Below are 19,310 nucleotides of genomic sequence, written 5' to 3'. Positions count from 1 at the left end.
TAGTCTTGAGGCAGGATCATGGCAGACCCGTGTTTTGTGTACAAGCACATGGCCTTGTCTTTGGGCCATGTGCTTGTGTTGTCTCGTTCCCTTGCCCCGCCCCCCTTGTTATCCTTGTCTTGTTGTGATTGCCTTATCTGTGCCACCTGTTGTCTCTTGATTGTTCCCCCCTATTTAGATCTCCTAGTGTGCTCTGTCTTGCGTCGGTTCATTGTGTTCATTATTCGTGATTGTACCTCGTCTGAGATTATTCCTCTAAGAAGTCTTTTGTCTTGCAGTGAGTGTTTGTTAGTAGTTGGTGTTCAGAGTCTTTGTTTGCCTTGTTTATTGAGTTTTGTAGAATTATTTAGTGTCTACCCTAGCCCTTGTTTTCCCCCTCGTGGGTTTTTGTTTTCCCTTTTTGTATAATAAATCCTGTGTTGAGTTACTTCCTGTCTGCACCTGAGTTCCTCCCTTACCAAAACCCTGACACATTCTTATAAACTTTTTAATATTTAATATATGCAGTCAGAAAATGTACTTCTCTGAATTCTCAAAACGTACTTATGCTATTTCTACTAGATGAACATTCTTAGAAATGTTCTGCTTTTTGTAACCTATAAATATTATTATAATCACAACGATAAAACTGGACATTTCAATAGTTTAGAAGCATTTCAAAATGATATTCCCACAATGTTTTTATGACCTAAATTTGCTAACTGGGTATTGACCTTGAACAACTTCCTAATGCTAATTATTAAACACTATCATGAGTAAATACCACTACAAGTAACATTATGTCAAATCACATACTGTATGTTTTTGCGGAAAAGTGTGCAGTTGCTTTACAAATACAATAAAATCGTCAAAGAAAAAAAACTAACTCTTTACACCCTGACCTAGCAAGCCTCGGCGTGATGAAAGTCACCTCACATTTGCTAATCTGAATTTTTTTCCTAACTAGAAGTGACAGCAACAACTGACACCCCTTGCACACTGCACGTCGGACCCGGCAAATTGCCGGAACATTGCGGGGTCGCCTTCTGTGTGAAAGCAAACACGTCCTGGGATTGATTCCGGCACTGAACCCGGGTCAGGGACCTAGTAACATTGCCGGGTTCAATCCTGGGATGTGCACTGTGTGAACAAAAGCCAGATCTAATGCCGTGTCATAGTGATGACGCCAATATCACACAACTCTTTTACCGGCTGTTCTTAAAGAAGATCAACGTTCGCGACGAAAACATATGTGCAAACTGTAATGAAGCAGAGATCAGTTAGTTCCTCACTTTCCGCAATGACGCCAAGATCGTTCACTAGCTTCAGTCAAAGTATAACGTGCCTAACGTTTTCGACTCGTACATCACACGTCACGCCCTGATGTCACGTGTCATTACGGGACCTTTACAGGTTGTGTGTGAAAGCGCAAAATCTAGCGACCTGGGAACAATTGCCGGAACACTTTACCTGTGTATTTGCCGGAATCGCAGTGTGAAACGGGCTTAGGTGTGTTCAAACGCAACTGGATTAAGTGTTTCGATTTTAAAATGAAGGCATTATGGAAGGAAATGCTGGATTCTGAGAACCTTCACATTCAAGAAAAATCTGTTGTTTTCTTACAGTTTTACACAACTCCAGGTGCCATGCCTTCAGAAAGAGCATACAAACATAGAAAACCCGACCCACACTGTTCTGAGGAAAAAAAAAACTGCTTGGCTCATGACTTGTTAGGACTTGCTGTTAGACTTACATTAGAAGGTTCCAAGTCATGTCTAGGGACAAAATAAAAGAGATTTTGAGGCAAAAACATTTGGACCAGCAATGAAACTTACTCACAGCACCTTGCAACTGCATTACAACACCCTGGCAACTATCCACTACACCCTGGCATCATGATGTTCAGGCATGGCCAACCACTCATATTTTCTTCACAAATCTAACCACAGTTTAACACTCACAAAAGCAAATGCAGTACCCACAGAACCATTCTAACCAAAACGATCTGAAAAGAGCCTTTGTCCTTTATCTATTGAGTAGGAACAGATTCCCTTTCTTAATTATCTTATCTACTTCTTCTAGCCAAGGAGAAAAAGTAAAAGCAACACTTATTGACATCCTCCAAAAACTATTTTATCTTTCCACTGACAGTCCTTACAGAATCAGTGACTGGCTTCTTGAGTTGGTGATTCAATCGTTACAATAAAGACAGCCAATGACGTAGCCTTGTCGAGTCAATAGACGGTAGTGAGTCATGTCGCGCACACACATTTCACAAGCGGCACACAGAGAAGCTATTCAGAAACGCCACCGTCCAATATTCTCTACCCCAGTGAACCAAAGATACAGTGACAGCATCAAATGTCACCGAATCTAAGAAGGAAATTAAACAGCCTCTGAGGTCTATTTAGGATATTAAACTAAGCCAAGCATGACATCTTCAAGAGAATTTCACTAATGATAGGAAGCGCTTTTGCGAGTTCTAAAGCGCCTACTTAACAATATTGAGCAGCTTTAGTCTTGGAAACAAATCTGAGTGAAGGCTTTTCGAAAAGAGAAGGACTTAAATATTGTATCAAATAAGAGATCTCAGAAATTCTGTGGTAAGCATTTCGACATGATTTGAAAGGAGAAAGTGAAATTGAATTGAAATCCCAGTCTATCAGCTTCTTAAAAATGTTATTTGTTTAATGAATGGCTCAAGGAAAAGTCATTTCCAGTCAACTGAAAATTGGCTCAGCAAACTTTGGAAAATCCAGTGGAAAGTACTTCTTTTAAAGCATGCATTGTCGGTACATCAAACACAACTTACAGACAGTTTACAGACAAGTTTTCAGATGAATTGCCGTACCCTCATTTCTGGAGGTTTTGTAGATGCCAGTCAATCAAATTAGAGCTTGCCACATTAAGAAATTGCTTCCTAGATCTTATTTTTTTAGAAAACCCTGCACAACTTTTTGTCACATTGCCTAAACTTATTAAAAAAACATTGGAGAAAACTGTCTCAAATTTGGCCAAGTCATGGCTGTAATTAAACTAATTTCTCACTTTGTTATTTTAAAGGAATAGTTCAGCCAAAAATGAAAAATTTGCTGAATATTTACTTACCCTCAGGCCATCCAAGATGTAGATCAGTTTGCTACTTAATTACATCACCAGCAATGGATTCTCTGCAGTGAATGGGTGCCATCAGAACAAGAGTCTAAACAGCGGATAAAAACATCACAATAAACCACACCAATCCAGTTAATCAGTTAACATACTGTGAAGTGAAAAAGCTGCATGTCTTCATGCATCATTTAGTTTTCTCCAGTGAAACATCACCTTGCCTGAATCAGAAGAGAAAAATGCACAACTTAAGCACCATTTACAAGCAAAAACAATGCAACAGTCCCTTGACTAATACATCTGTGGATCTTGATGTTACACAATAACAAGTGACTTTTTTTTTCAGTCGTATTTTGGCCAGAAAGGACAGTTTAAAGTTTCTTACAAACATGCAGCTTTTCACTTCACAAGATGTCAAACTGGAGTGTTGTGAAATATTGTGATGTTTTTATCAGCTGTTTGGACTCTCATTCTGATGGCACCCATTCACTGCAAAGGATCCATTGGTGAGCAAAAGATGGAATTCTACATTGCTCCAAAGCTGATGTAGAAACAAACTCCTGTTTCTGAAACTCCTGTTTGGGCCTGAAGATAAGCAAATGGGATTTGGGGTGTCGCGATGATTTACCGATATTATTTGAAACTGAATGAAATTCCATCTTATCAGTCAGACTAACACTGCTTTCTTTGTTGTTCACAAAGTCTCATTTCCTTTACATGCAGACGTGAGGGGATGAGGATATTTCCAATTCACCATACTTCCCGTGGCTTGCCTTGCAATAGCTGTTTTCCATAGCAAAGTGTGACTTTCCTCTCTGACAGATATGAGGACCGTATTCAAACACATTGCACATTATTTATAGCACACAAACTGACCCACATTCATGCATGAGCAATGCAGTCATCACTAATGATCTCTTTCTACCCAAGATAGAAATGTATGATCGCTTGCGGGATGGCGCTTTAGGGCATTAGACTATCCTTTCACTGACCTGACAAAACAGTGCCTGCATGGATGCATTTCAGATGGAAATTCATGGATGAAAGTCCAAAGCGTGGTGGCTAAGAAATGTTATGCTGCATGCATTAAGTCAGATAAGATTCAGACATCTTAACACATCCCAGAGTTCACTAGCTTGCCAGTGCGTCGGTTGAAAGATGTATAATTTACGCACCGAACATGTCATTTCCAATGCACTTAAACTGCTTGAAGGAATGCGGCTGGTGTTTTGAGGAGCCAAAAGTCCTTTTCATTTTCGGGACGATGTCTGTCTTAGTCCTTTTTAATTTCATGCATGCCTGTCGTGTTATACTTCATCATTAAAAGCGTGTTGAGCAAACATAATGCGTGGTATGTACACTGATTTCAAAGCTGTTCTCTTTAGAGCGGATGTCAACAGATCGGCAGTTTAAGCACAAAACAGAATGAGGATTAATAGATAAAGCCAAAGCAAAGAAAAGCCAAGGATGACAGTGCTCTAGCAGAATATAGTGGATCGAAACAGGGCGAATTACACAATGACCTTCTGGTAGGTTGTTGGGCTTTGGCTGAGGTGCGCCGGGCCAGAACTTCTGTGCAATTTTTGCATACCAGCAGGTCTGATAAACCATCGGTAATCTCTGTTCCTGTCACTCTCACTAGACAAACGCTGTTAGTCGTGCAAGCCAAAGTTTTGAAAAATACTACCAATCACACTTTGCTTAGTTTTACGCATACATATATTAATTACAACAGAATTGGGTGAATTCAATCAATTATATATTAGTAATATTCCAATATTATTATTGGAATATAATAATATTGGGGGGGGGGGGGGGGGGGGGGCAAACTTTAATTGGGGCCCAAACTCCCCTGAATTAATGATGAAGAAAACAAAACAAAAAGTGTAGGACAGCTTTTGTCTGCAGTCTGGTAAACGTTCAAAAGAAAAAAAAACAGAGTTTGCTCTGAGGGGAAATTGGAATTACTGTGCTTCTGTAACATGACAGCATGACTCAGTAAAAGGCGAGCGAGGAGTTAGCCGTACACCTGGAGATTAGGTTGAGTTGGACTGCAGAGCGGAGAATAAACTGTCTCCGGCTGGCGGAGCTTCTCAGTCCTTGCGTTTATGAGACCATCTCCGCTCTGTCACCGTCAACACCATTGTAGCAATTCCAGCGGGTCTTGATCTCAATTTTTTACCACATTCAACACGTTTAAAATCCAATTTTTAAACAAAATTAAATTTTTGAACTGTGACTAATTGTGACTACCAGCCACTCTTTACAGAGAGCAATTTCCACTTTTCCCTACATCCTGCCTCTCTCCTCTATTTTAAGCGGTAAAAGGTTGGCATGTACCTGAATGCTATTTTAATGCTAATGCCGCATGCAAGACTCGTTTGCAAATTTTACCATTTATTAACTTCTTGTGGGTTGCTTTTCTTTGGATGGCTGCCACTGCTGCAGAGAAGATGGATCCAGCAAGGGATGTCTGATGGGAAACATACACTAACAATGCTAAAATGCTTGATAGTAGCATAGCCTGAGGCTAAATCTCATTATGCAGACCCAGGCTATCATCACTAACAGAAAACTAACTAATTTGGTTACAAAATGCTGACAGATGAGACATAAGGCCGCTGAGAATGCAACTTGTAAAGGGAAGGAATTGTTATTAAAGCTCACAGACTTTTGTTTTGTTTCCTTTTGTTCTGACTCTAGTCGCTTTTGCTAAGCTAAAAAGTAGCAGACTATTTTAAGTAGAACCTTTTACTCACAATCATTGTTGAATTGCTTACCTTGGTGGGACATTAAGGGGGATTTTTGAATAATATGTTCATCACAAATTCATTTTTGTTATTTTAACTTTTTGGGGGGTGCTAGCTGTTTTTGCTAGTCTTAAAAATAAGTGCCTTTCATTTAAAGTAATAGTTCATCCACAAAAGTTGGATAATTTATTAACCAAGGGACATTCATTTTTTATTTGTGTTTATTTTATTTATTTTTTTATAAATGGGACATTGAAGGGTATATGTTTTTTATGAACATGTTGATAACAAATACATTTTTTGCTATTATAAATTAATGTTTTGTTCTTGCACTAGTTGTTTTCTTAGGCTTAAAGGTGTAGTTGGTGTCTTTAAATTGAAGGAACAGTTCACCCAAAAATGTTCACTGTCCTTGTTTACTTAATTTCTAAAGTGTAACATGAAAGAGGAATTTTTTTGAAGAACATGTTTTTTCCTATTATTGCCCATTGTTTTGTTTTGGCGCTAGTTATTTTTGCTAAGCTTAGGTGATTTTCATTGAAAGGAACAGTTCGCCTAAAAAGTTTGCATCTTTTACTCACTGTCATTTTGACTTTCGTATGTGAGACATAAAAGGGGATTTTTTTTTTGGAGAATATGTTGATCACAAATACATTTTTGCTATTATAACTCATTGTTTTGCTGTTTTAGCTAAGCTTAAAAGTAGTGGTTGATGCATTTCATTTAAAGGAACAGTTCACCCAAAAAATTTTAAATAATTTACTTACTGACTTTCTGAAGTTGGAAACAAAAGGGAAATTTTTTAAGAATATGTTAATCACAAATCCATTCTTGCTATTAGAACTCATTTTGTTGTTCTGACTGCAAAATGTAAACATAGGCGCTTTCCATTTAAAGGAACAGTTCATCCAAAACTTTACCAATCATTTACTCAATGACTTTCTTTCTTAAACAAAAGAGAACTGGAGCGCTGCTGGAATCCCTTGTATCCTCTGGTGCTCTTGGAAGGGTTAAATATAGAAAAAGATTTTGGAAAAAAATCCAAGTCCAGGCACTCAATAGGATGCAAAAGTTAAAAAGCCTTTAATGGTTGGGCTAAAGCATTAAAACACCAACGCGTATCGGCCCATTGGCCTTCATCAGGGTGTTGGTAACAAACAGACAGAATCACGCAGTACTTATAGTTGCATTGGTTTCAGGTGTGCCACTCTGGCACTTGTAACACAATTTTTTGGCCACTAGAGGCAATAGTTCAGATAATGGCTAATACCAAAGATCAAACCATACAAATACAAGATAAGGGATCTCCAAGTGGAAGAAAAAAAACAAAAAAAACAAAAAAAAAAACAGGAGAGAGTAACACCAATACAAACATCTTGTGTACTCCACACAATTATATCCATAAAGTCAAATAAATGTGTAGAGGCTAGTTACCCATCTTACTTCTGGATTCATTGTCAAGATAGTTCCAAAGCAACAGGAGAAAAATATTATTATGGGCATTACAGTACATTAAAAGAACAGTCAACATTCACGGACAACAATACACTGTCCCTATTGAGACACAACTTTTACAAAAAAGGTGAGAGGTCAAAGTCTTCATTAAGACCTGGATGACTAGTAGCCCTCAAGGAATAGATCCAATATGTCTCCCTTTGTTTAAGGCGTTTGATGATATCCCCACCCCTGGCATCCAGGCGAACAGCCTCAATGCCCACTACTCTTAGGGTCGAATCACTCCCATGTTTTGCGTCTATATAATGTTTGGCCATTGGATAGTTCATATTTCCAGTCCGAATGGCATATCTATGTTCAGCTACCCTGTCTCTTAGTCTCCTTTTAGTAAGGCCTATATAAAAACAGCCACAAGTACACTCTAAACGATAAACAACATGGGTAGAATTGCAATTTATAAAACTGTTAATAGTGTAAGTCTTATTGCTAAAAACATCCATAAATTTGTCAGTTTTAGCAATATTCTCACAATAATTACAATTACCACAAGGAAAGTTACCCTTGGGTTGACGAAGCCAAGTTTCACGTTTAGGAGCAGGGAGGTGACTTCTTACTAACCTGTCCTTAAGTGTGGGGGCCCTCCTAAAACTGATTCCAGGGGGTTCCGTGAATATTTCCCGTAAAGTCGGGTCACATTCAATAATGTTCCAGTTTTTCTTTATAATGTGTTTAATCTGGACAGCCTCCTTGCTGTAATGAGTGACAAAATAGGGTTTCTGTGTTGATACTCTATTGGGTCTAGACTGAAGCAAGCTCTTCCTTTCAAGTGATTGGGCTCGATTATGAGCTTGAACAAGAGTTTTTGTTTGGTAACCTCTTTGTTGAAAACGCCGCTGCATATCCAAAGACTGATACTGGAAATCCTGATCTGAATCACATATACGCCTTAGTCTCTGGATCTGTCCAAAGGGTATGTTATCAATAAGCCATGGGGGATGAAAACTATTAGCATGCAGCAAGGTATTACGATCTGTTGACTTTCTGAAGATAGATGTATGTAGGAATCCCTCATTATCTTTTGAGATCCGTAGATCAAGAAAGTTGATAGTGTGTAAATCATAATCCAAACTAAATTTAAGGTTCTCATTTAAGCTATTAACATATACATGGAAGTCTACAAGTTCTTTTTCTGAACCTGAGAACATCAAAATCACATCGTCAATATATCTACCCCACCACAAGATTTTATCTTTAAAAGGGTTGACGTGGGAAAATATATAGCGCTCCTCCCATAAGCCTAGAAACAGATTGGCATAGTTGGGAGCAAAACAAGCACCCATTGCAGTCCCCTTTTCTTGTCTATACAATATGTCTTGAAAGAGAAAGATGTTGTTCTTTAAAGTCCACTCAGTAAGTTGCACTATAAAGTCACTGGGAGGCATCAAATGTTCAGGTCTGGATGAGAGATAGTGTTTCAAAGCCTCTAAACCCTCGTTATGTACAATATTGCTATATAGGGACTCCACATCCATTGTGGCCATAATGCAGGAGCCTATGTTGCCTATTTGTTCAATTTTCTTTAAAACCTGTGTAGTATCTTGAATATAAGAAGGTAAATCTGCCACAAATGGCTTGATAAAATAATCCACAAACTTGGAAGCAGGTTCTGTTATTGAGTCATTCCCGCTGATTATCGGTCTGCCAGGTGGATTTTCCAGATCCTTGTGGACTTTGGGGAGCATATAAAAAGTAGAATAACGTGGGTGTTGACAAAGCAAAAACTCATATTCTCTCTTAGTAATCCAATTATGTGATTTTGCCTCATTAAGCAATTGCTCCTGCTCTCTTCTTATAGTGTTCATTGGATTGGATGAGGGCTTTGAGTAATACTGAGTGTTGTCTAGCTGGCGAAGAGCTTCACTTATATACTTCTTCTTGTCCCACACACAGACAGCACCACCCTTATCAGCACTTTTTATGATTATATCATCTCTCTCCGAAAGCCACTTAAGTGCTTGAGATTCATTTTGTGTAAGATTATGCTGGGTGATCTTTTTTTGTTTACTGTAAAGCTTTTCTACTTCATAGGACACCTTTTTGGTGAAAGTAGTCAATATGGGATTGGTGGTACAAGGTGAAAAAGTAGACTTGGGCCGAAAAGAAGAGTTTACCGTGGTGGTTGAGTAGGTAGCTGCACCCTGTGCGTTCTGGGAGTACCAGGCCTTCAAATGTAGACTTCTATAGAATCGATAGAGGTCCACTTTGGTGTCAAATGGTCTACCTGAATATGTAGGAGAAAATGAGAGACCCTTGGACAAGACAGAAACGCAGTCATCAGAGAGGGGGAGGTCTGAAATATTAATTACTACCGATGCTTCAACCGGCTCCTTGTGATTGGTGGTTCCTGAGAGTGGGTTCTGCCACTTTCCACCCCTCCGCGTTTTCCTCTTCCTCTTTTGTAAGGTTGGTTGTGCTGTCTGGGGCGAGATTCCAAAAAAGCATTTCTGTCATACACATCAGCAATTTTGTCACGGTCATGAGTTTCATCATAATTCTCATCATCAGTGCTTGGAAGATTAAAAGACACTCTTCTTTTTGTCAGGTGTCCCTTCTTGCCCCAGCCATATATAGAACAATTACTATAGTCATTACAGTCTCGCTTAAATTTGATTATTTTGCCTTGTTTCAATTTTGTTGACAATTTATCAAGATCTTCTTTTAGTTTATTTTCAAAAGGCAACCTGTGTTCCTCTGATTCTGTCTGGATGAGCTGAGATTTCAAATCCTCAATATGAGATTGTACAACTGACTTCTGCTTTCTGGCTTCTTCAATTAACAAGAGGATTAAGTCTAGGGAGCATTTATTAAGAATAGCTTCCCATTTATCCTTAAAATCCACATTATCATAGCCAAATGAGGGAAATTTATTCAATCTCAAACCTCTTGGGATCATGTCCTGCCTCCAGTAGTCAGATAGGGTAATGATATGAAGATTCAGCTTCACCTCTTTTTCAGAAAGTTTTTGAAGATCAATGTGCAGTTTACGTGTATCTGTCCTCTGTGCATGTTCCTGGTCAAAGTCCAGTTCCAGAAGAGTGTCTTCTACAATGATAGCTTTGCCCTCATCCTTAGTGTAGGAGAAAGATTTGTTAGTGGCCATGTTGATATTATAGTGGGTCCTCAACGTTCAAAAAATAAAACGGAGCTGCTCCTGTCCAGGGTCACCCAAATTGATCCTCATAAGACTAAACAAAAGAGAACTGGAGCGCTGCTGGAATCCCTTGTATCCTTGTATCCTCCCTTGTATTAGAGTGTACTTGTGGCTGTTTTTATATAGGCCTTACTAAAAGGAGACTAAGAGACAGGGTAGCTGAACATAGATATGCCATTCGGACTGGAAATATGAACTATCCAATGGCCAAACATTATATAGACGCAAAACATGGGAGTGATTCGACCCTAAGAGTAGTGGGCATTGAGGCTGTTCGCCTGGATGCCAGGGGTGGGGATATCATCAAACGCCTTAAACAAAGGGAGACATATTGGATCTATTCCTTGAGGGCTACTAGTCATCCAGGTCTTAATGAAGACTTTGACCTCTCACCTTTTTTGTAAAAGTTGTGTCTCAATAGGGACAGTGTATTGTTGTCCGTGAATGTTGACTGTTCTTTTAATGTACTGTAATGCCCATAATAATATTTTTCTCCTGTTGCTTTGGAACTATCTTGACAATGAATCCAGAAGTAAGATGGGTAACTAGCCTCTACACATTTATTTGACTTTATGGATATAATTGTGTGGAGTACACAAGATGTTTGTATTGGTGTTACTCTCTCCTGTTTTTTTTTTTTTTTGTTTGTTTTTTTTCTTCCACTTGGAGATCCCTTATCTTGTATTTGTATGGTTTGATCTTTGGTATTAGCCATTATCTGAACTATTGCCTCTAGTGGCCAAAAAATTGTGTTACAAGTGCCAGAGTGGCACACCTGAAACCAATGCAACTATAAGTACTGCGTGATTCTGTCTGTTTGTTACCAACACCCTGATGAAGGCCAATGGGCCGATACGCGTTGGTGTTTTAATGCTTTAGCCCAACCATTAAAGGCTTTTTAACTTTTGCATCCTATTGAGTGCCTGGACTTGGATTTTTTTCCAAAATCTTTTTCTATATTTAACCCTTCCAAGAGCACCAGAGGATACAAGGGATTCCAGCAGCGCTCCAGTTCTCTTTTGTTTAGTCTTATGAGGATCAATTTGGGTGACCCTGGACAGGAGCAGCTCCGTTTTATTTTTTGAACGTTGAGGACCCACTATAATATCAACATGGCCACTAACAAATCTTTCTCCTACACTAAGGATGAGGGCAAAGCTATCATTGTAGAAGACACTCTTCTGGAACTGGACTTTGACCAGGAACATGCACAGAGGACAGATACACGTAAACTGCACATTGATCTTCAAAAACTTTCTGAAAAAGAGGTGAAGCTGAATCTTCATATCATTACCCTATCTGACTACTGGAGGCAGGACATGATCCCAAGAGGTTTGAGATTGAATAAATTTCCCTCATTTGGCTATGATAATGTGGATTTTAAGGATAAATGGGAAGCTATTCTTAATAAATGCTCCCTAGACTTAATCCTCTTGTTAATTGAAGAAGCCAGAAAGCAGAAGTCAGTTGTACAATCTCATATTGAGGATTTGAAATCTCAGCTCATCCAGACAGAATCAGAGGAACACAGGTTGCCTTTTGAAAATAAACTAAAAGAAGATCTTGATAAATTGTCAACAAAATTGAAACAAGGCAAAATAATCAAATTTAAGCGAGACTGTAATGACTATAGTAATTGTTCTATATATGGCTGGGGCAAGAAGGGACACCTGACAAAAAGAAGAGTGTCTTTTAATCTTCCAAGCACTGATGATGAGAATTATGATGAAACTCATGACCGTGACAAAATTGCTGATGTGTATGACAGAAATGCTTTTTTGGAATCTCGCCCCAGACAGCACAACCAACCTTACAAAAGAGGAAGAGGAAAACGCGGAGGGGTGGAAAGTGGCAGAACCCACTCTCAGGAACCACCAATCACAAGGAGCCGGTTGAAGCATCGGTAGTAATTAATATTTCAGACCTCCCCCTCTCTGATGACTGCGTTTCTGTCTTGTCCAAGGGTCTCTCATTTTCTCCTACATATTCAGGTAGACCATTTGACACCAAAGTGGACCTCTATCGATTCTATAGAAGTCTACATTTGAAGGCCTGGTACTCCCAGAACGCACAGGGTGCAGCTACCTACTCAACCACCACGGTAAACTCTTCTTTTCGGCCCAAGTCTACTTTTTCACCTTGTACCACCAATCCCATATTGACTACTTTCACCAAAAAGGTGTCCTATGAAGTAGAAAAGCTTTACAGTAAACAAAAAAAGATCACCCAGCATAATCTTACACAAAATGAATCTCAAGCACTTAAGTGGCTTTCGGAGAGAGATGATATAATCATAAAAAGTGCTGATAAGGGTGGTGCTGTCTGTGTGTGGGACAAGAAGAAGTATATAAGTGAAGCTCTTCGCCAGCTAGACAACACTCAGTATTACTCAAAGCCCTCATCCAATCCAATGAACACTATAAGAAGAGAGCAGGAGCAATTGCTTAATGAGGCAAAATCACATAATTGGATTACTAAGAGAGAATATGAGTTTTTGCTTTGTCAACACCCACGTTATTCTACTTTTTATATGCTCCCCAAAGTCCACAAGGATCTGGAAAATCCACCTGGCAGACCGATAATCAGCGGGAATGACTCAATAACAGAACCTGCTTCCAAGTTTGTGGATTATTTTATCAAGCCATTTGTGGCAGATTTACCTTCTTATATTCAAGATACTACACAGGTTTTAAAGAAAATTGAACAAATAGGCAACATAGGCTCCTGCATTATGGCCACAATGGATGTGGAGTCCCTATATAGCAATATTGTACATAACGAGGGTTTAGAGGCTTTGAAACACTATCTCTCATCCAGACCTGAACATTTGATGCCTCCCAGTGACTTTATAGTGCAACTTACTGAGTGGACTTTAAAGAACAACATCTTTCTCTTTCAAGACATATTGTATAGACAAGAAAAGGGGACTGCAATGGGTGCTTGTTTTGCTCCCAACTATGCCAATCTGTTTCTAGGCTTATGGGAGGAGCGCTATATATTTTCCCACGTCAACCCTTTTAAAGATAAAATCTTGTGGTGGGGTAGATATATTGACGATGTGATTTTGATGTTCTCAGGTTCAGAAAAAGAACTTGTAGACTTCCATGTATATGTTAATAGCTTAAATGAGAACCTTAAATTTAGTTTGGATTATGATTTACACACTATCAACTTTCTTGATCTACGGATCTCAAAAGATAATGAGGGATTCCTACATACATCTATCTTCAGAAAGTCAACAGATCGTAATACCTTGCTGCATGCTAATAGTTTTCATCCCCCATGGCTTATTGATAACATACCCTTTGGACAGATCCAGAGACTAAGGCGTATATGTGATTCAGATCAGGATTTCCAGTATCAGTCTTTGGATATGCAGCGGCGTTTTCAACAAAGAGGTTACCAAACAAAAACTCTTGTTCAAGCTCATAATCGAGCCCAATCACTTGAAAGGAAGAGCTTGCTTCAGTCTAGACCCAATAGAGTATCAACACAGAAACCCTATTTTGTCACTCATTACAGCAAGGAGGCTGTCCAGATTAAACACATTATAAAGAAAAACTGGAACATTATTGAATGTGACCCGACTTTACGGGAAATATTCACGGAACCCCCTGGAATCAGTTTTAGGAGGGCCCCCACACTTAAGGACAGGTTAGTAAGAAGTCACCTCCCTGCTCCTAAACGTGAAACTTGGCTTCGTCAACCCAAGGGTAACTTTCCTTGTGGTAATTGTAATTATTGTGAGAATATTGCTAAAACTGACAAATTTATGGATGTTTTTAGCAATAAGACTTACACTATTAACAGTTTTATAAATTGCAATTCTACCCATGTTGTTTATCGTTTAGAGTGTACTTGTGGCTGTTTTTATATAGGCCTTACTAAAAGGAGACTAAGAGACAGGGTAGCTGAACATAGATATGCCATTCGGACTGGAAATATGAACTATCCAATGGCCAAACATTATATAGACGCAAAACATGGGAGTGATTCGACCCTAAGAGTAGTGGGCATTGAGGCTGTTCGCCTGGATGCCAGGGGTGGGGATATCATCAAACGCCTTAAACAAAGGGAGACATATTGGATCTATTCCTTGAGGGCTACTAGTCATCCAGGTCTTAATGAAGACTTTGACCTCTCACCTTTTTTGTAAAAGTTGTGTCTCAATAGGGACAGTGTATTGTTGTCCGTGAATGTTGACTGTTCTTTTAATGTACTGTAATGCCCATAATAATATTTTTCTCCTGTTGCTTTGGAACTATCTTGACAATGAATCCAGAAGTAAGATGGGTAACTAGCCTCTACACATTTATTTGACTTTATGGATATAATTGTGTGGAGTACACAAGATGTTTGTATTGGTGTTACTCTCTCCTGTTTTTTTTTTTTTTGTTTTTTTTCTTCCACTTGGAGATCCCTTATCTTGTATTTGTATGGTTTGATCTTTGGTATTAGCCATTATCTGAACTATTGCCTCTAGTGGCCAAAAAATTGTGTTACAAGTGCCAGAGTGGCACACCTGAAACCAATGCAACTATAAGTACTGCGTGATTCTGTCTGTTTGTTACCAACACCCTGATGAAGGCCAATGGGCCGATACGCGTTGGTGTTTTAATGCTTTAGCCCAACCATTAAAGGCTTTTTAACTTTTGCATCCTATTGAGTGCCTGGACTTGGATTTTTTTCCAAAATGACTTTCTTTCTTACTTCGGACATGAAAAAGGGGATTTTATTATTATTATATTATATTATATTATATTATATTATATTATATTATATTATATTATATTATATTATTTGCTGTTATAACTCACGTTTTGTTCTGGCACTGGCTGTTTTTGCTAAGCTTAAAAGACGTGGTTGGTGCCTTTTATTTAAAGTATAAGGTCACCAAAAATGTACAAAATATTAACTCACTGTCATCATGATTTTCTTTCTTAAATGGAACATAAAAATATAATTTTAGAAAGAATATGATCCTCCCAAAATCCTTTTTGTGTTCCAGACAGGAAATCATAGAGGTTTGGAAAGAAGATGAGTTATAATAGCAAATGTTCAGCTCTATCATAAAAAAGGAATTTTAAGCAATGCATTGACATTTTATACAAAAAGACACTGTTTACATTATATCCCTGTAAACGTATTTCTGATAGCTCTTCTCAGGCAGTTGAAACATCGCACCTCACTATTCGTCTGTTGCTTTGTTTGGATTTGTGCATGTAATCCTCTTTGCGGCTTAAAATGATACAAAGTCAGAGAGCCAAAAACCTCTGTCTCATAGTGCCTGGTTAGAAAGAGAGAAAAAGAGAGGAACCAGGAAGAGGAATTCAAAGAGGATGGCCATTTTATCAGTATTCAGTTATCAGATGATGCAGTTTTAACATGAGCTAACATCCTAGACTTACTGAACACAATTTACAAGAAGATTTGGGAAAACATTTTATGATAAAGTAAAGACTTTCTCTGCCTGTGATGTCATCAAACCCTACTATTTTAACCCCTCCCTTTCCAGCACCTGGGGCCTGTTTCATAAACAAGTTTACCAAATAACCTTTAATCTTTTTATACTTGATTTGAGCCTTAATTAGTAGGGTTTTCTATTTATGTAACACAACGTAATATTAGCTGAAAAGGTAGTGTTAAACCCAAATTTGGCGTCTGAAAACTTTCATCGGGAATAAAAAAAATTAAAAAACACTTTTCAGATTTGAATGCTCCGAGATAATTGTCAGAAATGGGGAAAAGGTTGATTACTGTTTCTCCGATGACCCATTTTCACCCATTTTTACCATGACCAAATATGATACTGACATATCAATATGTAAAATTTTGTTTAGTAGGTTAATGCCAAATTTGCTGGTTTTGTAAGTCATCTGAGGTCCTCTTGGGGGTTGACATCACCTCTTCTCTTCATCTCAGGTCTTTGTAAGGGCTGGATCGAGACTGAAGCTTGTGTAAATCCTAGTCACCATCCTAGATGCCAATCCCATTGAAGAAACAGAGAAGGTAAAAGAGAAAAATTAGCATAGATGCTTTTCCAACTAAGCAAAAACGAATGTGTTCAACCCAAGCAAAAGAATAAAAATGTGCATTCGATCAGATGTAACTGAAATACAAGGTTATGGGATACATTATGTGATTTCTTGACTAAAGAGTGTCTTTAATCTAGATTAAAACACAGAGAACATTATCAGGAAGGCTGTTCCAGAGTTTAGGAGCCAAATGTGAAAAGGTACACAAAGTACTTTTTTCTCTAACCTTTTTAATTTAATGAAGGCAACAGCTTCTGGTGTATTAGAGAAGATAGTGTCTGTATTGCTAGTCATCTCGTCTAGTCTATGTGTATTTATGGGTATAGAGAGCAGAGGAGATAAATCAGGCAGGTTATTTGTGAATCTGTCTTTGGTGGCTAGAACAATAGCATGATAACGCTAAGCCATTTATAAGTAATACCCAGCATTCACAATAAAAGGTAGTGATCAGTAACATCATCACTTTGAAGTGCTATATCTATATAATTAAGTCAATTCCATGCAATATAATTAATCTAGTGTATGATTAAAATGATGTGTGGGTCTGGTTATGTTTCGCTTGATACGTAAAGAGTTGTTAAAGGGATGGTTCACCCAAAAATGCTGAACATAAAAGAAGATTGCTGGTAATCATATAGTTAATGGTTCCCATTGACTTCCATAGTATTTTTTTCCTACTATGGAAGTAAATGGAAAGCACGATCTGTTTGATTACCAGGCAATCTTCAAAATATCATCTTTTATGTTCAGCATAAGAAAGCAACTCATGCAGGTTTGGGACAACATGAGGGTGAGTAAATGATGACAGAATTTTCATTTTTGGGTGAACTATCCATTTAAGCTTGTAAACACAAGTCCTAATGCATCATTTATATTATCAACATGAATGTTAAAGTCTCCGACAATTAGCGCTTTGTTAATATTAACCAAAATGTCTGAGAGGAAATCTGCAAATTCTTTTAAGAGATCATTATATGGCCCTGGTGGTCTATACACAGTAGCCAGAGCAAGAGATACAATAGATTTCTTTGGCATATCTGACGGTGTAACATTAAGCAGAAGTATTTCAATGAGTTAAACCTGTATCCTGTTTTCTGGGTAACATTGAGAATATCACTATATATTGTTGCAACACCTCCGCCACGACCAGTCTGACGGGGCTCATGATTATAACAGTAGTTTGGTGGAGTAGACTCATTTAGACCAAAATAATCATTTGGTTTTAGCCAGGCTTCAGTCAAGCAGAGGACATTTATTTAGCACTTTTCCAGTTTAATTACGATCAGGTTTTTTCTAGATCCTGCATTAAATTCATATTTTGACCTCACTATTCGGTAACAGACACCATTTGTATAGACTGGACAAGTACTTCTATCATTTAAGTGGGTGGAACAAAAGTCATCATAATAGTTATTTGACAATTGTCTTACTAGTCAGATGGAGCGAAGTGTCCTGGAGATGCACCAGGGAACATTGACTACGTGCACCAGGGAAACAGTGAGTGTGCACTTTACTTTTATCAAGGGACTTGCCAGACGATGGAGTCTCTGATGATTATTTTTATTTTTTTTTATTTGCAGACAATATCTGTTGATTATGTTGTAGCTGGTATACATGTTGTGTTACCTCAACTCCAGGTGTGCTTACATTCAAATTATTATTATATTTTTTTTTTTCCACACATTCAGCACGATTCCTTATGGACTGCCATGAAAAACTATTTGTGCAAGTCTTGAAACACAGTAAAACACTTGCATGACTCCCCGGCTAAGCCGTTAGTGAAGCTTGTCAAACCAAACAGCCGATTTCACAGACAACGGCCAAAACACAGCCCACCCCGCCATCATGAGTGGAGCGTGAAGAATCCGACGCTTCACACCTCTCCATATGTTCAAGGACTCGGAATGCTAAGTTACTAAAACAGACTTCCAGAAGTCGGGAGGGTCTGACATTCCCACATTCCTGGGCCGACAGATCGGTCGGATAAGAGTCTCTCTCTCCTTCTGATAGCCATCAACACTTTTCAGCTGTATCTCACCTGCCCTCATTTCTCTTATGGTAATTTTGATAAGCGCAAGACTGGGAGCTAGCGCTAACCTGATGAGAGGGAAGGGGGCTGGAATGACACAGAAGAAGCAGACAGAAGGGGCTGAGTAGCTTCAAGCCGCCACATGCTGTTGGCAAACATGCCTTGAGAATGTAAATCTATGACGCTTCCACCCCCTCCACCCCCCACCGATAAATCCCCATCGTTTAAGCCCTCTTTCTCTCTCAGTGGATGCTTAGTGCTCATGGAAATGGACCCTATGAGCACTTTATAAAGCCAACTATTGACATGTTAAGCTCAAGAGGGCCGAAATGCATTGGAAAACCACCCTTATTGAAAAACATTACAATGATGGGGATCTTTGATTAGGATTTTTTAATTAGCTTTGCGTGCTAGCGATAAGCCACATTTTGACACTTGCTACCCAAAGGTTAAGGAAAATAAATTTAGTGTCAAATGTGAATATATATCTTTGTTTAGGGCACATTTAGGGTACTTTAAATTTTCTAATTTTGTTGTTAGTTACTCTGGTATTATCGTATTGGTATTTTTGTTCTGGAACACAAAAGGTAACCGTTTACATGTGTTTACGTAAAACATTATTTTAAAGTGGTGTTAACAATGTGAAACTTAGCAAAATATGTTAGCATGCTAGGTTATAAAATCTGAACATGGACAAGAATGATTATTTTTATTTTTTGCTTTACATGGAAGACAAGTATGTA

General features: G+C 38.4%; 2 protein-coding genes across 2 annotated transcripts; one reads left to right on the top strand and one right to left on the bottom strand.

Moving 5' to 3' along the window:
- Nucleotides 1–9,462: 9,462 nt before the first annotated feature.
- On the bottom strand, nt 9,463–10,552 carry LOC127987457 (uncharacterized). The gene is made up of 2 exons (XM_052589802.1): nt 9,662–10,552; nt 9,463–9,573 (listed from the first exon to the last, which is right to left on the bottom strand). The coding sequence occupies exons 1-2, from the start codon at nt 10,450–10,452 to the stop codon at nt 9,570–9,572; spliced, it is 795 nt and encodes a 264-aa protein (XP_052445762.1). The 5' UTR covers nt 10,453–10,552; the 3' UTR covers nt 9,463–9,569.
- Nucleotides 10,553–10,617: 65 nt separating this feature from the next.
- On the top strand, nt 10,618–12,605 carry LOC127987456 (uncharacterized). Its single transcript, XM_052589801.1, has 2 exons — nt 10,618–12,406; nt 12,495–12,605. Exons 1-2 carry the CDS (start codon nt 11,616–11,618, stop codon nt 12,496–12,498), a joined length of 795 nt encoding a protein of 264 aa, XP_052445761.1. The 5' UTR covers nt 10,618–11,615; the 3' UTR covers nt 12,499–12,605.
- The last annotated feature ends 6,705 nt before the right edge of the window (nt 12,606–19,310 follow it).

The sequence above is a fragment of the Carassius gibelio genome, chromosome B22 (genome assembly GCF_023724105.1).
Source record: "Carassius gibelio isolate Cgi1373 ecotype wild population from Czech Republic chromosome B22, carGib1.2-hapl.c, whole genome shotgun sequence".
Lineage (NCBI taxonomy): Eukaryota > Metazoa > Chordata > Actinopteri > Cypriniformes > Cyprinidae > Carassius > Carassius gibelio.
This window is presented reverse-complemented; position numbering and strand designations above follow the sequence as displayed.